Source organism: Haliaeetus leucocephalus, unplaced genomic scaffold (genome assembly GCF_000737465.1).
Source record: "Haliaeetus leucocephalus isolate CR32 unplaced genomic scaffold, Haliaeetus_leucocephalus-4.0 Scaffold417, whole genome shotgun sequence".
Taxonomy (NCBI): Eukaryota; Metazoa; Chordata; class Aves; order Accipitriformes; family Accipitridae; genus Haliaeetus; species Haliaeetus leucocephalus.
Window position 1 is genome coordinate 9,471,916 of NW_010972853.1, and position 24,038 is coordinate 9,495,953.

The 24,038-nt window shown below is 37.3% G+C and overlaps 1 protein-coding gene across 1 annotated transcript in view; it reads left to right on the forward strand.

Moving 5' to 3' along the window:
• The window catches only part of AKAP6 (A kinase (PRKA) anchor protein 6), a 226,514-nt gene that overhangs the window by 34,345 nt on the left and 168,131 nt on the right, over positions 1–24,038 (forward strand). The window contains exons 2-3 of the mRNA XM_010574289.1: positions 3,213–3,464; positions 8,786–10,573. Of these exons, the coding sequence (XP_010572591.1) occupies positions 3,213–3,464; positions 8,786–10,573 (2,040 nt within the window). The remainder of the gene's footprint in view (positions 1–3,212; positions 3,465–8,785; positions 10,574–24,038) is intronic.

Genomic DNA, 24,038 nt, shown 5'->3' on the forward strand with positions numbered 1-24,038 from the left:
TGGTTTTGCTCTATCTAATGCTAAATCACCTACAAGGAGTAAGGAAGAATGAGGACAGTGAGGCCATGTTGTATCAGGTCTTGACATTGAGCCTCAGTAAAATCAGGAACTTACATAACGACATTTTTGTGTTATGTTTGAACTGCATTAATTGTTACAGAAAATTATTGAATTCACAGCTGTGCTAGATATAATTATTTCATTTTGCTGAATTATATGTAAATCTAGACATCAGGTACAGTAGTAAGAAAATGTTGTACTAGATAATGCCAACTGGATTTGACATTATATTGTTTCCTCTCAATGTACTTGTTTTGTGCCAGGCAAGTGTGAAGAAAAGATGCAAGTAAATAGGCTGCAGCTTTATGAATGCTCTTCTGCTGAAGACTAATCAGCATTAATTTAAATGCCAATTTTTATACGCCAATTTATATGCCAAAAGTGATAATTTCTTTGTAATCATGTTCTTTTGATAAAGGGCCTTTACAAGCCTAATCTTCTGTCCTTTGTGCAGCCTTCACCTTCCCATCATCATGTGACAGTTAAAAAACAAAGAAAGGGGATACCAACAGGGGCCTAAATTCTTTTTTCCAAATTTTTTGTAAGATAGACTTCCTGCAAACCCAGGTCTAATCCATTTTATCCAGGAACCTGGCCTGTGGTGAAATGAAATCCAATTCTTTTGACAATGGCTACAGACTCAGCAGAAACAGAATTCACCCACCAAAATGATGTTACGTGATGCAGGAATGTCAACTTATGGCTCCTAATATTTTTTTCAGGAAATACCCAATAGACTGATATATAACCGTATGCCATGCATGCGGAGTCTGACATATTGGGGACTGCTGATCAACTACTGGTTATTACACAAGTGGTTCGTGCATGTTCAGTAAGACTATTGCATTGACACTACCACTCTTTAAGCACACAGTGAATCCAGCCTACTCTTGTCTGTCTTCAGACTTAGAGTGCATGTGCAGGTGGACTGCACAGCATATATGTAATATTGAACTGGACATATTGAGCTTGTGCATGCATTGTAGACATTTGCCCGGGACTTCTGGCCGTTGAATAGCTGGAGCTATTCATAGGGCAGTTAAATCACTTTAAATCTATGCCTGGCCCTGTTGCAAATGAAATCAGACTTCCTGAATGGTTCAGTCAGATTTTCATCTAATAGGAAGAGAAGAAAAACCAAACCAAACCAACAGCCCTAAAGATCATGTAATGTCAACATACTTACCAGAAAAGAAAAAATCCTTTCTATTTTCCCATAAAAGTAAAGACAAGACTACAGTGACAGTTCAATGCTTTTCAGTCAAGTTTCAGATGTAGTTGGATAAATAAATAATAATAACCTTTTCCAAAACTTGGAAAAGATTTTGCTGAGAGTTTTAGCTTTGTTTGTGTATATCTGTAGAATTAGATTAGCACACTAATATGGTAACTAGAGCATCCATTTACTCACCTGGAAGTGTGTGGATATTTGAAGCCCTGAGCACTTGCAGCCCTACATGGGGCCAGGTGAGGCTGTGTTTTGTACTTGCAGATATAGATGCTGGTTGTCACAACAAAGGGACTGAGGATAGAGGGGAGAGCTACTATTCTCTCAAGGCAGCCCCAAAACTCTGCCGCTTGAAACTCCAATGCTTTGTGCTCATCTCTGGCATTTCTGAGAGCTATTCCTGCAGAGGACCTTGATTTAGCTGTCAGTGCTTTATTAAAATGAGTAACTACCAATAGTACTCAACCATAATAGTTTCTCAAGGGCTAATATTGTGCTATCTGTTGTACTAAAATTATCTGTTATTTGTTTGTTACATACATATAATTACATATTCAATAATTTGACTTTACTTTCAGACTGAAGATGTCAAATCTGAACTGATAAAAATTACTGCAATGTATTATTAATTTAGAAAGAATCACCTTTACTGATTTTCTTGTTATTCTACTGCTGTACAGAACCACAAGAGTATCATCAGAGACATAAGGTTTCATTGTAATTGTCTGATAGAATTGTTTTGATAGCAAATTTGAAATTAATCAAAATTATCTTGTTTATTCACATTTTAATTGATTTTATGCATATACTACCCTTTACCTAATAAAGACATCTCTGAAGGTTTGAATTAAAATAATTTCTTTATGTTTTTTTAAAAGATATGTGTTGGATTTAAATAAGCTACTAAGTCACTTTTAAATATGTGCCACAGATGTAGGAAAAAAACCTTCTAGGATTCAGTGCTAATTTTTTTTCAGTATCTTAATCACATTTCCTTACTTGTTTATAATATGCTTTTTACACAGTTTTCAGACAGAATTGTTAGAAAACGGTGTTGTTCACTCAATAGTATATGCCTAAATAGTCTTTAGTCTTGTGACTTATCCTTTCACAAAGAAAATTAAGACTAGATCGTAAAGATTTTACACTGTATGCAGCACAGTTTAGAAATCTGGAACATTAATTGTTAAATTTAGAGGATACACTCCCATCAAAATCTTAGTTTTATAATCTGGTAACTTACATTTTCTTTTCTGCTTTCTTAACACAACTGTTCACAGCTTCTCTGTGTTCCCACTTTCTCCTTCTCCACCCATCCTCTCTTCGAGTCCAGAATAAGACTATGGAAAAGTTAGCACCCTCTCATCACAGCAATCAGCAAAATCTCAGGAATAGTTTATCCACAATGAGTCTATCCCAGACTTTTGCCCTACTTGGCTATAGAGGCTAGATTAAAAGGTAAATTCTGTCCAAAAGAATTTTGTTGATGATGGCACTGATCAGATTCTTTGCATTTTAACTGGAGCAGGGAGGGGGAGAAGCAGAGAGGGAGACTGCTTGTGGCAATCTTATCACTTTCATTCCTATTGCTGTCATCTAGGATGTCACTGTACAGTGTTGGTTTTCTGCTTCTGGTTCATACAATCTTGTTGTGCCATCCTTCTTCATTGCCTGCTATCTCCGCACTTAACTGAGCAGTCCTGCCAAACAGGACAGCTGCTGGTTCAGTTGCTGTAGTATTGCCATTGCCATAAAAAAAAATAAATAAATAAAAAAAAAGGAGAACCCTGGATGTATTAGTTACATTATCTTTCCTCTCTGAAATAATCTATTCTGCATTTAATAAAAAGTAGATTAAAAGTAGGGCTGATCCATGGAAGGACCATGCCTGTAGCTAAATATCTACTTTATTTTTCCATTACAGGATATTTGTGAAGATATATCTGATCATGTTGAACAAATTCATGCTTTACTAGAGACTGAGTTTTCCCTGAAGCTTCTGTCTTACTCTGTCAATGTGATAGTTGATATCCACACTGTACAACTACTCTGGCACCAGCTACGTGTTTCTGTTCTGGTTCTGAGGGAGCGTATTCTCCAGGGACTACAAGACGCCAATGGAAACTACACCAGGCAGACTGATATTCTGCAAGCGTTTTCTGAAGAGACTAAGGAGGTATAGTAACTAAATTAAAATTTGAGAATTTAATCTGTATTTGAAGCACCTCATCCCTGTTGCACATCTAAAATTGCTAGGATGACAATGTTAAGGATGGCTTACTTGTCTTCTAGATATTATGCTAATTTTATGTTTTAAGTGTCTTCAGCTGATATATGTTCTCAATGAACAAAATTAAAGCAAGTACTTTAAGATCAGCTTTCAGAAGTGTCATGCTAGTGGCTAGCAATGTTTTCTCCAGATTGAAATATTTTTCCTAAAGGATTGGAAACACTTACAAAGGTACATCTGGTCCAAAGTCCTTGGTCTGTTCGCTTGTGAATTTAAAGTTCATATCCAATTCAAACCTCAATTTTTATGTGCAATGAATTCTTTAATGAAAAACAAAGACATTTCCCTTCTTGCATACACAAACCTGAGCTTACACAATGTTTTCCAAAACTTTCCAGACTAGTTCAATATTGCTTTATAGCAGAGAGGATGGACTTTAATTTGTTTGAGTGGCAATTCTGCAATATGCCTCTAAACAGTCACACGTTTTGTCTGAGAAATGATGCATGAATCATACATTTTTTATTCTAACAGGGTGTCAAATTCACACACATCTAAATGGTTTGTAAATCTGGATTCATTTAACTAAAATGTTTTTTCTTTTGAATTCATTATTACTAAATTAGCTTAGTTAGAAGGACACTACTGGCCTAATTTTTAAAGCTGAAAGAAGATGCACGTTTTCAACAGTTAGTGTAATTAACAGTTAATAGAAGATACCTTAGTGTGTAGTGGATTCTTCATATGCTGGAAGTCCTAAGTTTAGGATAAAATGCTTTTGTTAGATACATTTACAGAAAGAGACCTCTATAGGAATGCAGTGAGATTCTGCAACCTGTGTTACAGAGGATGTCAGAAGTCCCCTAAACACGTCCTGAGTTTCAGATCACTCAAGTTTAAAGAGAATGTGTGTATTTCTCTGGTCTCTGTTGGGTTTTATATTTATCTTTGCACAACAGAGTGGCTGGTCCTGAAATCAATGCTCAGGTATGCCCAGGCCCACCTTCTACTCCCCCTCTTCCTGATGCATACATACCTGGTGCTTCAGTTTCAGTTTCTGCTTTGCTGTTACTGGTTAACCTTCTCTGGCAAGTCTGAAGGAAACCCACACTTGTCTGAATATCCAGAGTGGTGAATTAGGGTGAAGTCATTATTTTATGAGCATTGTGATTTCAAGACATAAGGAAGGGGCAGATTCAGATACTAAGAAACAGGAAATGTCCCATCTGGATCTGATTAAAACTGCTATAAAAACCATCCCTCCAATACAGGGGAGGACTCACTGGGGAAGGATATATTACTTTTCAGTGGGGAAAAAACATGTTGCCAGGTAGGCTTATGTGGTAATAAACCCCCAAAATATCCTGACATGATTCTTTTTTTCCACCCCAACTAAAACATAAATAGTATTTGATAAAATTAATGGCTAGCAATAGCAGGGACACAATATTAATATTAAGTTTCTGCTCTAATGCCTGAATTGGTTCCCAGAAATTGCTCTGCAGTTTTTAACCTTCAGGTATTTATTCAAGCTTTTCATCGGGTATAATGGTAGTGACTTTATTTGATTAAAATAAATAAATAAATAAATAAATAAAATGTAATGTAGAGACAATGGTATCTACTCTTGTCTACTTTTTTTTTTGGTGTTTCCCCCATATCCCTTCCTAGACAGGACTACATTGTGGGACTAGTAAGTGCTTCATGATACACGTATTATCTATTAGGGATTTTCATGCATATGTGAACAGTGAGACTGTTTGAGCAAACCTAGAAAACTTTGCCCTTACAGATAAACTTTCCTCGGAGAATCATTCTCCTAATTTTCAGTACTCCTTGGGGATTATGAACCGTGAATGACAGGGGTTTTTTTTCTCCTAAGATTGAGAAGTCATCTGGTTTGAAACGAATAGAAGGAAACTTTCACACACAACAAAGACTTTTATTTTGGAATTCACTACTGTAGGACACTTAGAAGTGGAAAGAAGTTAAAAAAAATAAATGTGAAAACTAAGCAAAGATAGGAAGAATTATAACCTCCAGATGCTCATTGGTAGAAGCTGGGAGTGAGGGTAGAAACGTTCTGTGTGGAAGGGCCATGTACGTATACCCATGTCTTATAGCTCAGCTAGTAGAAAATGTTTAGAACTGATGCAGAGAGAGGATACTGGGCTAGATAGAAATTTGATCTGAACCAGTACAGCAAATGTTATGCTTTTCTATAGTCCATGAACCTATCGTTTCACAGAATGTTTGGCTCACTCCTTAAGTCAGCTGTCTTCTGCTAACAGTGAAGAGCGGCTTTGGCTGCCAATGTTAACTGAAGAGCTCCATGGAAGAAGTGACCTGCCAAGGTTTCTTTCGTGTTCAGTCAGACAGTCTCATCTTGATACCATTCACTACTCTCTCAGTTCGGAGACTGCACAATCACAGCGCAACAGTCCCACTTGGGCTATATTTACACTGTAGCTGTAACACACATAAATGTGCACAAGTTAGCCTCAACATAATGAACAGGGATAACACTGGTTGAGTGGCTACCAAAACATGAAAGTGTACAGCACAGGCTGTACTGGCTTGGTTAGGAACCCAGCTCATTAACTGGGCAGGCAGTAACTGCGCTTTTGGCTATCTCAGCAGCGCCATACTGAATAAGATGCCAGCAGGAAAGGGCACAAAGTTTCATGGCTTGGAGGAAAGAGAGGAACCAGTGAGGCAAGCTGCCTGCCATGTTGGAGAAGTCAAATTCAGAAAATAACTTTTTTTAATAAAAAACTTTGGAGAGTTAATATTTTGAAGGACAATTTCTCCTCCAGGAGTTACCCAGAGACAGATAAGAATGAGACAAAAATGAGTTCTGTACAGCCTGAGTTCTGTCCAGCTGAACCCAACCTGTGAGTTTTATTTCACAATTGATAAAGCCAGAAAACAGGGAAAGGATCAGCATAAGGCTATGTTAAAATACCGTGAATCCTGATGTTCCCAAACAGTTGGTAAAGTCACAAAAGAAATATCTTACAAATTAAATTAGTTTATTTGAAAAAGTAAAAGAAAATGCAGAATTGTGCTGGTTTAAATATAAATACAAGAAGGTATTGGAAACAACCTACAGAGCTTTACAGGAAGCATTACTATGTGAAAAGGGACAAATTTTTTGAACTAAGGTATTCCTATTGGTAGCCAAGCAAATAACTAAATATAATATTTTTCTGAAATAACAACAATAATAAAAACTTGGTAATACTGGTATTAAATAATGCTCCTCTGAAGCACACATTTAAGAGGCTGCTTGGAAAATGACCAAACTAGGTGGTTTAATGCATATGATTGTAAATTTTATTAACGTTAATAAACACATTTTTAAGAGACGAAGGAATGGAACTCATTACTCAGGAGAAATCAAGGCCCTTAGGGCCTTGGAAAGGGTTTTGATTTATATATGGTTTTACAGTTTCTAATCTTTTCCTGAGATTAGAGGGAAAATGCAGCTGTAATACTGATCATTGTTTAGTAGTTATTTTCCTTAATAAATGCAGCTCCAAAATCTAAATCTGACAGATTTATAGAAACTTCCCATTTCAATTCTGCACTATTGACAATGTACTATTTGTGGCATAGGTTCTACATCTGGATAGAATGTGCTAAATAGAAGATATTTTCAATGTCCAAGATTATGGTTGATAAATAACTTTCTAATCAATCTTTTCCATAAATATTTTTAGCTGGAGGATTTTTTATGTTTTTACTTTGACCAATGCAAGTGAGTTGGACAGAGTACAGGGCTCAACCTTCTTTATTGAGATTATTCTTGTTCAGACTCAAATCCAAGTGGTTTGTTATGAGATGAAGAGATTGTGGGGTTATTGCACCTTCTTCAGGCATGATGCCTAAGGTCCTTAAACTATGGATTTAGACAGTGTAGTCAGACAAGTTGTTCCAGGGAATAATTCAGGCAGGAATCTATTTAGTGGATACTCAAAAGTTTGCTTTAAAAAACTCTGTTATGAAAACCAAACCTGAGAAGAAACACCAGTGTACTGATTTAGGCACCTAAAGTTAAAATCCTAAACATGAGTTTCTGACCTTTATGATGTTTTTTGAGTAGTTTCTGTAAGCACTTGGGCTAAATGTTGGCTTTTTTATTTTAAATTCTGCTTTTCAAATTTTTTTTGTCCAGTTGACATGCTCTGCCAATTTCTCTTGTTCTAGATAGTTTCATGGAGTTACTTAAGATGTACACCAGTGTAAATAAGAACAGAAATTGTTTCAGAATTATTTGATCCTATGTTCAGGTTTCAAATTATGTGCTGGGATCCGGAAATAGTCGAGGCCTGCCTAGGTGTTAGAACATTAAATCTTCTACTAGAAATATGCTTATAAAATGTTGACTAAACATAGTTTTGCTGTGATTGTTATATATCAGGCTGCTTTCAGATCTTAATGTAATCAGATTTTTTTAGTGTCCTTCAAATAAGTCACCAAAATATTTATAAACATTAATTTGACTTTGATCTTAAGAATCTCATTTGCCATCTGAGATAGTCTCCTCTGGCTATGTCTGTGTTTCTGAGATTGAAGGACTTCCATTGAGAAGATGCTGACAAGGGGACATGGCAGGCCAGAGGTTTAGGATTCCAGGCTATAGTTTCTTTTCCTTGAGCTGTTCTCCATTTGTGCTCCAATTTCCAGCAGATAAATCCTCACGAGATAATGCTACGAAAAAGTGAAATGTGGTTAGCAACCTCTATCTCATAAATATGGGAAGTAATGTCTTTCATTGCTAGATGATGCTTGGAAAAAACATTCTGGCAATCAACTGAAAGATCATAGAGCAGCATGGATTTCCAAGAACACAAGATTAAGAAGGTGGCTGATATAGTCAGCAGTCCCCAAGATCCCATCCATTCTGTTTGAGGTAGTTAACACAGGAAATACTGCATGGAATTTCTGAGTGCCAGCTACAGAGTAAGTAGAACTGAGGCAGAATTTAAGGAGGAGAACACCAATACAAAAGTGAGTTGCTATTTTTAGGTAACTTGCTGCACCAGACTGAAACTAAGCATTTTTCAGTTTACTGTCATTCTTAATTCCCAAAACCTTTAGAATGGTTTGCTCATCTACAGGGTACTGCAAAAACAGGCAGGTCAGTGATGAATGCTTTTCTAGATATTAGGCAGTGAAACATAGAAGCTGATAGTTTGTTACTTGCCTGTGCTGTATATGAAAATTAGTCTTCTAAAAATGTACCGTTTCTTCATTTATTTCAGGACCGTCTTGACTCTTTAACTGAAGTTGATGATTCTGGACAGTTAACCATTAAATGTTCTCAAAATTACTTGTCACTGGATTGTGGTATTACTGCATTTGAACTATCTGACTACAGTCCTAGTGAGGATTTGCTTGGTGCTCTGGATGATATGACCTCCAGCCAAGGGAAAGCAAAATCATTTGAATCCTGGAACTACAGTGAGATGGATAAGGACTTTCCAGGACTTATCAGAAGTGTGGGTTTACTTGCAGTAGCAACTGATTCCGTTGCTTCCCAATGTAATGAAACATTAAATGAGAAAGAAACCCAGGTATCTCTTTCAGCAGAAGATGGAGAAGAAAGCAAAGACAGGAAAGCACCACATGAGCTCTCACCAGTATCTTCTTCTGTAAACTCCTCTCTTTCTAAAGGGCCCTGCTCTGAAGATGGTGTTTTACCTACTGACAGCAAACCAGTTTCCACATTAAAGAACCCAGAATGCAATCTTCCACAGCACACCAGTGAAAAAATCAAACATTCTCACTGTGAAAACTCAACTCCTAAGAGGTCCATAAGAGACTGCTTTAACTATAATGAAGACTCCCCTACACAGCCTACATTGCCAAAAAGAGGTCTGTTTCTGAAAGATGATGTGTTTAAAGATTACATGGAAGCCAATGATTTAAAAAGGCAAATCTCTCAGATAGTTAAAAATGAAATGAGTAGAAGTACACCCTCATTGTTAGATCCACCGGACAGGTCCAAGCTTTGCCTAGCTTTACAGTCACCCTACACTAACAGTGCATCTGCAGTTAGTCAGTCATATGATTGCTTAAATACAATAGGTGATAGAAATCTCGAGTACACAATAAATAATCACTTTAAGGACAGTCCTGTAAGTCTAGGAAAGTCTACTTTCTACACCTGTAAAGAAAAATCAAAGCACAAGAAGTCTCATGATGCTCCAGAGAAAGTGAAAGCTGGCAGAACACCTGGAGGTATGTGTAAAACAGCTCCACCAATACAAGTCAAAAAAAGAGGACATTCTTCTCTACAGAATGGAATTACTTCTCATAACTCTCAGTCTCTGGAGGAGACGGAAACAGATTCTTCTGCATCATCAGAATCTTGTAACCAGGCAGACCCAAATGGGCAATCACAAGGTAAAACTGAGCCTTTTAGTTCACCAACGCGTAGCCAGAAGAATGCTTCCTCAGCTGGTTCTGAGCTTACCAACTCATCACCTCCTCTACTGAGAAGAAAGAATAATAAAAGCTTCTCCTCAACACCATACTATACTCAGAAGAACAGTAAAGATGGTGAGGTCTGGTATGGGTCTGATGAATATTTAGCACTTCCTTCACATCTCAAACAGACTGAAGTATTAGCTTTAAAACTAGAAAATTTGACAAAGTTGCTGCCCCAAAAGCCCAGAAGAGAAACCATTCAAAACATTGATGACTGGGAGCTGTCAGAAATGAACTCAGATTCAGAAATGTATCCAACGTATCAGACAAAAAAGCACAAAAAAATGGGTGGAATTTCACCAAGCTCTTCAAGTGATATAGCATCCTCCTTAGGTGACAGTATTGAATCTGGGCCTCTCAGTGATATTCTCTCTGATGAAGATCTTTGTATGCCGGTATCTTGCATTAAAAAATACATTGAAGAAAAGTCAGAAAGGACTGCTGTCACTCAGCCAACTGAGAATGATACTTCTGCCTCAAATAAATCAGCTTTAATTCATCAACTGATGCAAGATATACAACACCAAGAGAATTACGAAACTATATGGGAAAAAATTGAGGTAAGGCAATAATCCTGTGTTGTTCTGCTGTGTTCTTGATAAGCCTATGTATGGAGATGGAGCTGTGGGCAGGGGTGGAGTTGCTTTCTTGTTTTCTTTTAATGATGAAAATAGTCACATCTAGTGACTGCTAGGGGTAGAGAACAGCAGTGATCATAGTAGCTATAACAGACTGCAGTTAACTTTACAGAATTTGCCTACATTATTTTAGTTATACCAATGCCTTTAAATTTGGCAAAACATTATTTTATCAATAGAGCTTCTCTTTGCCAAGATCAGGTACACGATAAGTTATTTTTGAATGAAGTGAAAAATAAACATTGGAAAATCAGGGATCTTTGTTGTATTTGAATGAAGTTATACTTAATATCATCTGCTTATTTTCTTTATAAAACAGAATTGCTTTAGTCCAAGAGTAGAGGAATCATTTTCTTGATTCCTGTCATATCATGCATAATAAACACATTTCTTTTTAATCAGTTCTCTTTCCTTGCAGTGATTATTTCCCTCCAGTGGTGGTGGAACTAAGAATAATGTCTCTTTTTCATCTTTTTTCTTTCTTTTTTTTTTTTTAATTTTACTTAAATAATCCTTCCTAAATAATGGCAATTTAATAGTGCAATATGCTAGAGCAATAATATACTATCCCATTAAACTTCAGATGAGATAGGATTTCATTCTTGGCTTCTGGCATCACTTCTTCAGAAGTAACTCTTCCTTATAAAGTGGAAACGTTTACAGTAGTTAACACTATGAGATCTTTTCGAGAAAAAAGATAAACTTTGGAAAGGGAGGTGAATTTGAATGAATAATCAAATAAGGACCTAGCCATCTCAGTAATATAATTAATAGCTTACATTCATAGTAAATTTTTCCTTCAGTTTTCTGATGGGTTTGACTTCATGGCCATTGTAGAGGAGAACTCTCGTATTCAGAACATTTCATGTCCATCCTCAATGTAGTTTAGTAATATGGTTGTCAGAAAAGAAAGCTCCATCTCTACTAGACTTTAAAATCATTTAAAATTCATGACATAGGCATTAAAGGGTGATCTTAGCATCTAAATGTTAAATCTGGTATCTGCATTATCTTCTGTGTTATCAAGCTCCATAAGAGCTAAGAAAAAAGAACTTAGTTTTGTAACTTCAGTAAATGCTTCTTCTGATGCGTGGTTTCTATAACTTTTGAAGACATTGGCAGTATTATGACTAGTAGAAAAGTAGTTGAGCTAGAGATGTTTGAGTATAAAGTCAGGGTAGAAAACACAGAAAGAGAAATTTCTTCTTAAACAAAGGAGGGAGCAGCAGCTGCCAGCCTTGAAGCAGTCAGCTCTAAAGGGCAGTGTTTAATGACTCCATCCTGATGGCTGAGGTTCATCTTTTGGACTCTGATGAAAGAACTGTCTTCATAAGTGCAAGCTGTTTCTGTGCTTAAGTTTGTGTAGTGTTGAAAATTAGTCCAGATGAAGCTGACAGATACAGAGCCCTGTGCAAGCAACAAATCCCATCAAAGCTGCTTGTGAATACGTAAGATGTTGTCTTTCAAATGATACTACAAAAGCCTGTTTTAAGGAATGGAATTGTTGAGTGTCTAGGGACCAGCTCCCTCCACTAGACGCTGACTAGCATCCTTTTGGCAAGAAGCAGGTGGCAGAGAAATATTCTGCATCACCCTCTCAAATCATCATGTTCATTCTTCTCAAACTTTTTGAAAAAGTAATTCTCTTTTGGGGGGGGTCATCTGTCTTTGTGTGATTCCCTGCAGCTGCAGTTCAGTCCTGCCAGGATGAAGGAATAAGAACCAGCTGTAACAACTGGCTGCAGCTGTAAACACCCACTTCCTCTTCATACCCATCCCCTCCTCACCTCCTCTGGAGAGTGGATTGAGCTCCTGACAGCAATTAAAGGTAGTTAGCTCTTCTCTGGCCAGAGTAAACCCTTCTAGCTAGTGATTACAGCTGCTGCTCTTGTCCTTGAGGAACTTTGCTACTGCTGACACTGCTTTTTCTACAATTTCTCAGTGTTCCTGGTTGTGATGAATGTGTGGGAAATGTTGATCATGGAGTTTGAAAATAATCTTATGAAGTATGTCATGGGAAGGGGCTCAGAGTAGAAGGGCTTTAAGCAGAAAGAACATCAGATGCAAAGAGCACTGCTAGGAAGAGAGATAGCTCAGTGATCCATGCCCTTAAAAGCAGCACACAAGAAAGTTTCGTGTTTATTTCATGCAGAAAGATGTATACTAGCTACATCTGGCTTGAAAATGTACCTCCTGAATGGTGAATAAAAAAAATCAAGAGAAAAGTTTTGAAATGTTTTGCAAAGCAATTATAATATTATAATATTTTAAAGAAATATAAGGTTTTCCCAAGCTGCTTATTCACCTGAGTTTTTCCATTGTTGTTAGTAATTTTATCTTCTGCTTGTAAGACTAGTAAAGAACCAATTTTGCAATACAAGAGCTCTTACGAAGGTAAATCCTGCCTCAGTAACACTATGGTGTCTTGCTGAGGTACTTTAATTTGATATAAGTAATAGAAAAATAGAAAATTCCTCCCTTATGTGATGTTATGAAGTATTGTAAACAAAATCTAACTAAAAATACCATACCTGAGTCACAGTTGAGTCCTTTCTTTTGCTAGATCTCCTGTTTCATAATTCCCTAAGCAGAGACTCAAAAGCGTGCCATTGCTTTTTTTATCATCATTTAGCATTTACATTAATTCTGTTATTTAATAAGAAGTCTCCAACTCAAAATGGAGTTTCCTAATTGCATGAATACATGTCTTAGCAATAATTCAATACTACTCTTGTTAGTGGTAGTTTTGTGCTAAAGAAGTCAGATCTCTGAAATGAGAACTTAATTAAAGACAGAAGAAGCATGCTCGTGCCCATTAGTAATCCAGTTACACTGCTGCAAGTGTCTAGCCTAATATTTTATTTATTGAGATTGTAAAACAAAACTAAAATAACCTTTCATTTTGGGACAGCAACATCTTAGAAGGGACTGGCTGCCTCAAAATAATTGAAAGTCATATTTTAGCCTGGTAATAGGGCAAACAAGGAAGTTTCAGTATTTTATTATGATGGGAATAATTTCAAATTAGTATAAATCTGGTAATATCTTGATAGTAAGCAATTTGTTGAACATATGCTAAAGCATTTATTGGAAGCCTTATTCATTTCTCAGTTATATGGAGGATAGTCATGTGCAGAAACTGATAAAATGTAGTTTTTCATACTTGCAAATTAAGCAGATGTCCTTGCATGCGTATTATCATGCTGTTAATCTGTCTGTCTACCTACAAACAGAATTCTGCTTGACTGGCCCATTTGTTGTTACATAGGATCACTTTCTTGCTTTACAATAAATATTGCATACTCTTGCCATATTTTGCCTTGCACTGCAGCTAATTCTTTGGCACATGCTTTTCATGCCTTTAATACTAGGTACCTCCATTCTGGGGTACATAACAATTTATGTGGCAGTTCCTTGTATGTTTCAGAAATTACTTTTTGGAGTTAAATGTGAGAACAAGTGACAACAAATTCTGAATGTTCCTCTTATTATTAAAGTATAGTTCAGCTTTTAGTAGCTACCTCAAATGAATTTTTAGAATGCAGATTAAGCTCTGTAGTTTCTGTTAAACTAACTGGAGGGGAAAAAAAGATATAACAACATTATTCTCACAGGTAAAGTCAATAGAGTTCTTTGCTATAAGAAGATGGCCAATTGCTACTTCTCATATGTAACACTAGGACTCCATAGTATCAGTTTCAGAATGCTGTAAGGTTTACTTTTTGTAAGAAAACTATGTTTTCCTTAAAATCATACTAATAATTTATTTTTTCCCCCATTTTTATTTGCAAACTGAAAAATTGGAAGGAAAAACTGATCTTGGGCTGATCTAATGACAATGCATTTTCAATCATCTTATGTGAATAAAATAATAATAACAATAAAACCACCTTGTTCAGGCAGTTTTATCTCCTCTAAAAAGCAATACTAGATTAACTATACTGGCATCCTTGTGCTGTAATCTGTGGTCAATGATAATCCCATCTACTTGATTGTCGAGGGCACTTTTACAAAGGGTAGAAATGTAACCATTTGTAAGACACTCCATTTAAATGAAGATGTGCTTGCTTTGCAGGCCTCAGGTTTAATTGTATGAAGCAAATTGCCAATTTTTTCCTGTTATACAGACTTATGGCCTGTTTTATCACAGGCTCCATTTCTGTAAAAGGCAGCTGAATTTCCTCTGCAAGAAGCAATTTGATATCTATTGATCCCATTCTTCTAGCTCATCACATTTCATGAATTTGCCCTCAACTCCATTGGCTCTGTATTTTGTCTGGGGAGCCCGGTCAGCCTTGGCACTGGTTACCCACCTTCTTGATGTGCTAAGGGAATGAAATAATGCTGCTCCGCATGTTTTTCTGCTTTGGGGTAGAGCATGCCCCAGGGATCCTACAGCAAAGAGCTGGATAAAAGATTTTGCTGCCTTCCAGGACCCAGTCAGGGATCCCCTCACCTTTGTGCAACCATTTATCCCCTCTGAACTCAAGATGCCTCAGTGGAGCAGAGATTAAAGATCCCTTTTCCAAATTATTGGAGTAATGGGAATAATTTTCCTGTCTAGGAGGAGCTAAGGATCAGTGCAGTCTACAAAGGAGAGTGCAGTATTGGAGCTAAACTAGTTAGTGTGACAAATAGCTTGTGTGATTGGGTGGGGAAGATTTGCATTTTTAGAAGGTAGTCACAAAAGGTAACCAAACGATAGGCTTCTGGAAATGGTTAATGGCCTTGGTAGAGCAAGCTTGTATTGGAGATACAGCTGGGAGTCCATTTGGCCAGTGGAGAGCCAGCTGGTTAGAAAATATTTGGAGAACTGACACAAAGAGGAAAGAATGTGTGTTGTTTAGTCTGAAAGGGGACAGAGTTGCTTCTTGGCAGAGAATGGACTGAAAACACACCAGTACAGTTAAGGTAGAAGCTGGATAGCTTTAGGGGAGGCAAAGTTTATTTGTGTTTGGAGGTGATTTTCATCATTAGAAGGAAAAGCATGCATAGAGGACAAATGAAGTCTGGGCTGTGGGGCTAAGGTAGTGAAAAACTAATAAGAACTGATAACACTGATGGGGCTTGGTAACAAAGAAAAGACATAGAACTGAAATCAGTAATGACAGAACAGGTGGAAAAAGCGAAGATAACAGGGAACAGGACTGGCTTATTTCAGATTACCAGATAAAGGATTTTTAAAGTGTCGTAGTGCTCCCCTTAGCCCTCTTGCTTTCAATAACTTAGTAACAGTACTTCTAATACTGACCCTCTTAAAATAAATGGATTGCATATTTTTCCAAATAGATAGAGTGCTTGCCAAAATTTGTTCATCTCTGAATCTTACTTGTACTGCTTCATACAATTTAGATTGAAATACTGCTCTTGGTTGATAACCAGTTTATAAAAAACAGTAAGTGAAAGAGGTATCAGATCCAGAAATTCCTTGGCAACTCTGCAGTTTTCTCAGCAGTCTTGCTGCTTTGTGCAGCATAACTGAAAAATGTCACTTCACATTTTGTACTGAGTCAAGTTTGTGCTTTGTTGTTTTGAGTCTGATGATACTCCCCTGCTTTGAAGGCCCATCCCTCAGTTTTTAAGCTGGTTAAACTGTTATTAAGCAGTAAAGTAGTATACATATGGAACTCTCACTTTTACTCAGACAAATACTTCTTTACTAGAAGATGATATTGAAATACAGTGAGCCCTCTGTTCCTCCAAAACAGTTAGTTCCTAACAGTTTGCTTGAATTTTAAACAGCTCCTCCAAGTACATTACTTTTCTTCGGCGTTTGCTTTACCACAAATAGTCTGCGTGAGCTCGTCACCAGCAATCTTTGCAAAACCAGCAAGTTCTATGTAAGATGTGCAAATTCTGAATTTGTAACTTTACGTCTAAAACTGACTGCAGGAATTATGCTTCCTTAATGAAACATATCTATTGTGAAGCATATGCTTGTTCAGAACTGTTTGAATTTCCAATGTAAAGAGCTCAGAATGATTTGGCAGTGAGCGGTTTCAGATCAGGGTTTTTTTACATTTAGTATTTGGCAAGTCATTCCAAATAATTTGGGGAAAAAAAAAAACGGAGAGAGGGGAGAGAGAGAGAGAAATAGAAAAAATCTGCTCACAAATAATTTTGGTAGCATTGATTTGAGGGTATGTCTTTACTAGTATTTAGAACTGATTGTAAGGGATATGTCTACATCCAGTGTTTGGCTCACATCTGATATGAGACCTTTGGCTGCAAAAAGCCTCCTGATTGTCTCTTGTTGTGTACATAGTTGGATACTACTTCGCAGCTCAGGGATGGCTACTAACAGCTTAGATGAACAGAGGAACAGCTGCTTTGCATACGTGATTCTGTGAGCCCTCCTCTTCTATTCTAATGCAGTCACTCAGATCAGCTTTAAGTGATCATTGGCTTTACAACCCAGAGTCATGTCTTAATCATCTGTATCACAGCCTAGGCACAAGCCTGCACCAGAGCCATCCACGTTATTTATTTGTGAACTGGAAACTTTCCAGAAATAGGTTAAGGATTATTTCTTACCTTCTGGATTTCTGCTAATAGGCAAAAGGGTGCAGCAGATCTGAAGATGGAGAAAGGGAATGGTAAAACTGCAAGAGGAAGAATTCCTGCTCTCACTGTAGCAAAGGGCAGGCTCAAAGGTGAGCACTGGGTGTCAGGGGACCTACCTGGAAAGCCAGTAGAGGCTCCAGATTTAAAAAGGACACAGCGATAACTTGGAGAACTAATCAGTATTGACTTAGGATGATCTTACGATTGACTTCTTTCTATCAGTGCAAAGACATTTTATTGGGATTGTTCAGTGCTTTCACTTCTCTCATGGAGATAGAGAAAGGCACTCAGAAACCATTGAAGTAGGTTTGGAAGCTTGCAGTGATGGCACTAGCTTTCAAAACACGGACAGAAAGTGTCAAATTGCTATTGGGAATTTACTTCAGAGTGCGTATGGTGGTTTAAGAGGAATCTTCCTGTGTTGGTCAGGACTGAAGCCTCTATAACTGCTATCTTATAGGGGACAGTTACTGAGGAGAAGGTTGACTGTGAAGAGTTTGAGACAATTTCTGAACTACCCTGTTAACTAGTTACTGTAATGATTTTAGGGCTCCTTGAAGTGCCACCATTATTAAACAGAAAACTATTGAATTTAAAATTGTGGTTTCTAATATCCCCTTAAATATGGTAAATATGGAGGGGTGAGAGAGAATGCTCATTGCTTTGTATTTTCATAGTGATATGCCTTTCCTAATGTTTTAAGGTCTAGCTCTTCTGTTACATAATATACTTAGGCTCTTGGATACTTATGTTTTATGTATCTTCTGTGAGGAAGTACAGGATATTCCAGAAAGATACAGTATACCAAAATCACTAATGCTGTATTCTAAATATTTAATTATTTAAATAATACATTACTACTAACTTCCACCTAAATAAAATTCCAGTCTATCTACTGTTGTTAACACATCATCGCCTTAAAATGTGTACAGGCTGGAGATGAGTCAGAGCAAGAGAAATGTTCAAGGGTCTAGAGAGGATTAACCTGAGAAGAAAGAGCAAGTCCACTTATGTAAGATTATTGCATAACTCCTCAAAATATGTTCATATCTTTTTCTTCTTGTGTATCTTTATACATTTTGACAGAAACTGGTTTTTGTTCCTTCATCCTTTCCAGTATGTTATGATCAGGAATGAAACATTAAATCATGCTGACTCTTAAATCATAGTTGTCATCATTAGGCATCAGAGTGAATGTAATTTGTGGTAAATATGGACAGGAAACAATCTCTCAGAGGCTTGTTTCAGACTGTCTGTATGCTTACGCGTGTATTTGAAAGTTATCTTGAAAGCAACCAGAAAGGCAAAAAATTGTTTTCTCATCCTTGCTTTAGGTTTTGGAGCACAGATGATAATCCTCACAAACAGCTGAGCTGTCCTTAGCAAATCAAACTGGAATCTCATCTGAACGTTCCTTTATTGTTAGTAAAGACTTATTTTGAACTCTGATTCTCATGTGGGTCAAGTAAGGTTACCCAAACCAGGGCTAGATTTGCCTCTGGTTTCCCTTGGACAATGTTTGGAATCTCTCCAGGCTGACAGAGGGAGAACCAACAAGCAAACAGATTTTTGGTAGTAGACGGTGTAGATGTCCAAGTCACAGTTAACTGAATATTACTAATTGCTTTTTCCCTACTGATGCCAGCATCTGATGACATGAATGTTTCCTCATTGTGCTGTATAAGACTAAAGACACACAGGGTAATTTAAAATGTAAATACTGCTGCACTATTAGCAGCAACTGAACTATAGCAGCTAACATAAAATTGGCTCAGGTAAGTCCAAACTTCACTAGGGTGAATCTCACGTATGCATTGCAGTGCAAACCTCCTACAGCTTTGTTGAGGTACACAAAATCAGAAAAAAAATAGTAAATTTGTTAGAAACAGCAAAGCTTCTGGGTTTAAAAATAAAGAATAAGATGACAAAAGAAAAAAGACCAGAGATTGTTTTTATTTTATTCTGTAAACATATCCAAATTTGGGGATGAAAGAAGTGAGTCAGAATTAGGGTCTAAAGAGGGTATAAAGAAATGCCCACTAGAGACCACTGAAAAAAGAAACTATCTGAAAGGGAGGGTAGAAGAATTAGGAAGCAAAAGAAAAGCAATTAATGGAGGAACTAATAGTGACAGGATTTCTTTGGAGACTGTAGGTGAACAAGAACTGAGTGCATAACAGGAGGCTAAATTAGGAAACTAGAGGTATAATAATGGAGTAAAGAAAAGACGTGGTGAATCTTAATCTCTCCTTGCTGCTGCCATATTTAGCGAATAGTGGCAATCATAATTTTCCCTGTTTTTCAACTCAGAAATTTTAACTGCAAAACAAGTTCATGGGTCAAAGAATTATAATATCTCTCATGAGGTGACCGTCTTAACCTCTTCTAACCAATTAGCCTTGAATAATAGGAAATGCTGAATTAAATGTTCTGATTTTGAGGGGGAATCGTGGTCATTATATCTCAAGTCATGTCAATGATATAGCAGAGGTGGCTATATTTAGCTGTTACCCACAAGCAAACAGCATCTGTTCTATTCTAGTAAAAAGTGGTTTTTTCCTTCATTTTGGAAAACTTTTAGACATGGTGATATATCGCCCTCTTGAGGCCAAAACTTGTTGTTGCACCTATTTCACAGAAATTTTCTTGAATTTCCTTCTCAAATGAACGAGACCCACATAACTTTACAAACGTAGTTGTTAGAAATTCAGAGATTAAATAAATCATAAGCTAGAATCTTTCCTCCTTGCAAAGATCTTTTTTGCTTTAGTGTAGTCCCGAATTTTTTTGCTATGTTTTTTATTCCAACAAATTTAAAGTTGAAATATTGTTCTGATTTTGAAAAGTAATATCATGTGTATGCTAATTATTAAGCTTTTTAAAAAACATAACCTGCATGTGCACTTCTGCAGATTTTGTGAAATATATTTTAAAAAAACCCCTATCCTCTGGAAAAAATTTAGAGTTGTTATCTCCCTGCAAATATAGCCGCTATTTTTATTATCATTTAGAGAACTATAGTTATATTATTTAAATAAGCAGTGTTTAATCCTACTTTGTGACTATCAGGCCAAGAATATAGTGGCTTTCTTCCTTTATCTATCACTTACTGGCTAACTTACTGAAAATATTATGTAAAAATAATGAATTTAGTTTTTATCTAAAAGGCACTGAAACTCCTGTGGAATTCATTTTGTGCCATTGGGTAAAGGTATACAATTTGGATAATTTCATTCTTGTAACACAATTTGTTCTTTGTTTGGGAAAAGGTAAATTTTTTGGAAGTGCACAAATCTCTGTTTAATTGTCGTTATGCCATAGGACCACTGTGATTTCAGGCTACGGGAGCAACCATGGTGTATGTATACTACGTGCACCTGTCGAGGAATTATATGCTGGGGAATGAGGTTCATTTCTAGCAACTATGAGATTGAAGGGTAAAGAAATGTTGGGACCAGTTAGGGGAGGTGCCAGCATGGCTCCAATGGAGTGTGCTCCGGTGCTGCCCAGTGCACGTGCAAGGTGGCAGCTGACCATTGGCAGAAGTAACAGCTGCACAAGGGCGTCCCACCCCCAGTCCACTGTCTGAAGCCCAAATACTCAGGGTATGCAAACCAAGGAATGATGGTCATCCATAATTATTTCTTTTTCAGAGCAGAATAAAGCTGTATACTAATATGTTACAGAGTCCATTATATGGAAAAATTGCAAATGAAGATTAGCTCATCTTTGCAGTTCAGCAGTTCAGATGCAGTTCAGCTCATAATCAATACATACATTAGCTGTAAAACAATCTGAAAATAAGGTATGTTGCCAACACAACATTTAAAATAATTATATGAAGAGGCAATGCAGTACTTCCAAGTACCCTTACGTCACTGTAAGTTGCTTCAACATCAATAGCTATATTGGCAGCATTTTTAGAAAAAGCGCATCAGACAACTAGCTTCGCTGAAAATGAAGATACTGATTATAGACTCACATTATCCACAGAGTTTGGATCAAGGTTGCTGCATAACAAACATTTCATATCAAAAGAAAAGGGACAGTTCTGATCAGGAGATTTGATTTTAGGTTTTTCTGTAGAATAAATAATAAATTTGCACTTACGAACAGCAGGTCCTAAACTAACTTCTACATTTTCTATTCTAGTTTAGAGTTGCTCAGAGGGGACAAAAGAAGAAAGCTGAGACTGTGAAATAGATGTGAATATACTGCAGCATTGTGCCACTATGCTTTAAACAGGACATAGCAACTCATTTTGGTGCCTTGTATTTTTACCAAACACAGGCCCCTCTCCTGTGCTGTACTGAGGGTCCCTCCAGTATCCAGAAATTCCTTCCAGCTGCTGCTGCAGAGTTGAAGTCCCCCTTTCTGAGAGTTACTGGCATGGTCTTTCTTGGCTCAGGCAGATTTATTTGCTGTTCTTGTCCTTCCCTTGATAGATCACTGGCTACAAATTTCTGGATACACTGTGTTCATAAACCAGCTCCCAGGTTTACCAGCTGAGTGAAACAAGAGTATGTGACCTAAAAACATTCACATCGCTTAGCTGATCTCTAGAAATGGTAACTCTTTGACTTAGACAGGGTCACATGAGGGTATAATCTAAAAAGGCCTCTGTTTAGGATATTTGATGCTGTGACACATAAGCGAAACTTAAAACTTACCCTCTACTAGAAGTTGTTTTGGGCACTTACCTTTACTCTTTAGCTGCTGCTTTGGTCTCTTGGATTTTATGTAGAGAAGAAATGACTCAAAAAAAAAAAAAAAAGTTATTTTAAGAGTAGTGAGAGTTTCTGCGAGACATTACCAATAAAAGGCATTGCTCTTTGTGAATAAATATATTTTCAGAAACAACATGATCAATCCTAGTAGCATAGTGAACTTCAAAGATGAGATTTGGATGATCATTCAGAAGTTTGTACATGACTCAGTTCACTCACAGTACCACGGTTGCTGACTGTTCTGCTTTTAACCTTAAGAGCTTTTGCCTGCCTGTTTTATTCCCAATGACACAAAGAATATCAGACTTTTTTTTTTTAACTAAATAAAAAGAACTATCTTGTCATTTTCTTATATTTCCTCTTACTCTGTTTTCTCCCTGCTTACACCCCATTTCCTTATTGTCTGTTCTTCCTTCCTGTTTCTGTCTCATTTTCAGGGCTCTTGGTATCCTTTAACTCCTGTATTTCTCCTTTCTGCAGCTTATAACATTCACTCCATAGTTTGAATATTGTTTCCTCAGGCATCTTTTCCCAGTCAACCTCAAAATTTCACACAGACCAGGGATGCTGACCGAGATGAGTGAGTGCTAGAAATATGTGAATACAGATTCACACTGCAGAGGTTTTCTGACAAAAGCCAGTACTGATTAGAACTGTGGAAAATATTTACTACTTTTACCAATATAGCTGTGGCTGCGTAACCCAGTGGCGATAAAACTTATTCGTGTAAAAATGGTGGGGCTTTGTCAATATTGCTTTCCCCCGTTTGAGAGGATGCTTTAGCTAGCTTGCACAGCAGTGGTTTTCAGGCGGTTTAAGTTGTCTCCACGAGAGGGCTTGCGCAGGCCGCCTTCCATCCAGCAAGCGGGCTCCCTCCGAGGCCAGGCTGCAGCTCCCTCTTTGCTGCTGCCAGCCCACACCTGACGTGGAACTTGGAACAATTTGAAATATTGCCTCGAAAATAACTAAGATTCAAATTAGTATGCGTGATAACTTAAGAGGCAGATAAGCAGAATTATTTTCTGTCATCTAGAATGTGAAGGCACATGTAAAATTTTTCCATACAAAGAAGGATATGCTGATTTACTTATTTACTTGATTCCCAGGAGTGCTTTGAATCTCACACCACTTTTGAGATACAGCACTGGCCTCCCATATTTTCTCAGCATGAACTCTGTTCTCACCTGAACGAATGCAGGAGGCCTAAAATTTTATCTGGTTTTGTGCCTGTTAACATTACATCTCAGGTAGAAAGCATGGCCGTGTCAGTATGAGGAGCGATCAGCAGCCATTTTGTATGCCTGGCATTATTGCCATCAGAGCAGATGGCATCTCTGGAGGTTTACAACCAATCCATATTGCTGTTAAGTTCATACCAGATGATTCTTTAAATGATGGATGAATCAGACAGTCTTCCCTTTCCTCTCCCTTCTCTCCACTAGTCCTCTCTACTCTTGAATGCTTGCAAAGGCACAATGACACTGGCCTTTCCTATGCTGCTATATGACATTCCTATGTGTAGCTGTCTTGGCCTCAGGGCTACATGAATCTCTTCTTCCCAGCAATGTCCTTCCAGCCCATGGATTTTGCTTCTGTGGTTCTAGGTGTTCACTGATCCTTCAAAAGACTGGGAGAAGTGTTACCGGTGGTGGTGGAAGCTTGTCTGCTATCTAAGAATATACCTCTCAGGAACAGGGTTTAGGAAGCATTTGGCTTACTTTTCTTGCATCTATCTTTGCCCCACAGTCAGTCTGCTAATACTAAGAATATCCCTTTTTAGAACTTGTAAGTTTCAAATAGCAGTGGAGGCCTTGTGGTAGTTCTTTCAAACAGAAAGTAGATCTTCACCTTGAGCAAAAGGTAAGACAAGGTATAGGGTAAAGAAAGAATTATGTTTGTGGCATCGTGGAAAGGTTTAAGTAATCTACAGAGATACATTTAGGAATGATTCTTTATATTCAAATTAGTGTAACCTGCTCTTTGTCTAGAAGCAGAAATAAAGTCAACAGTCCCATGGGGGCAGTGAACTTTTTATTGCAGAATCAGGTTCACTGTCTTCAAATGTAGTTGTTTTCAATGGATTGAAAAGTAACACT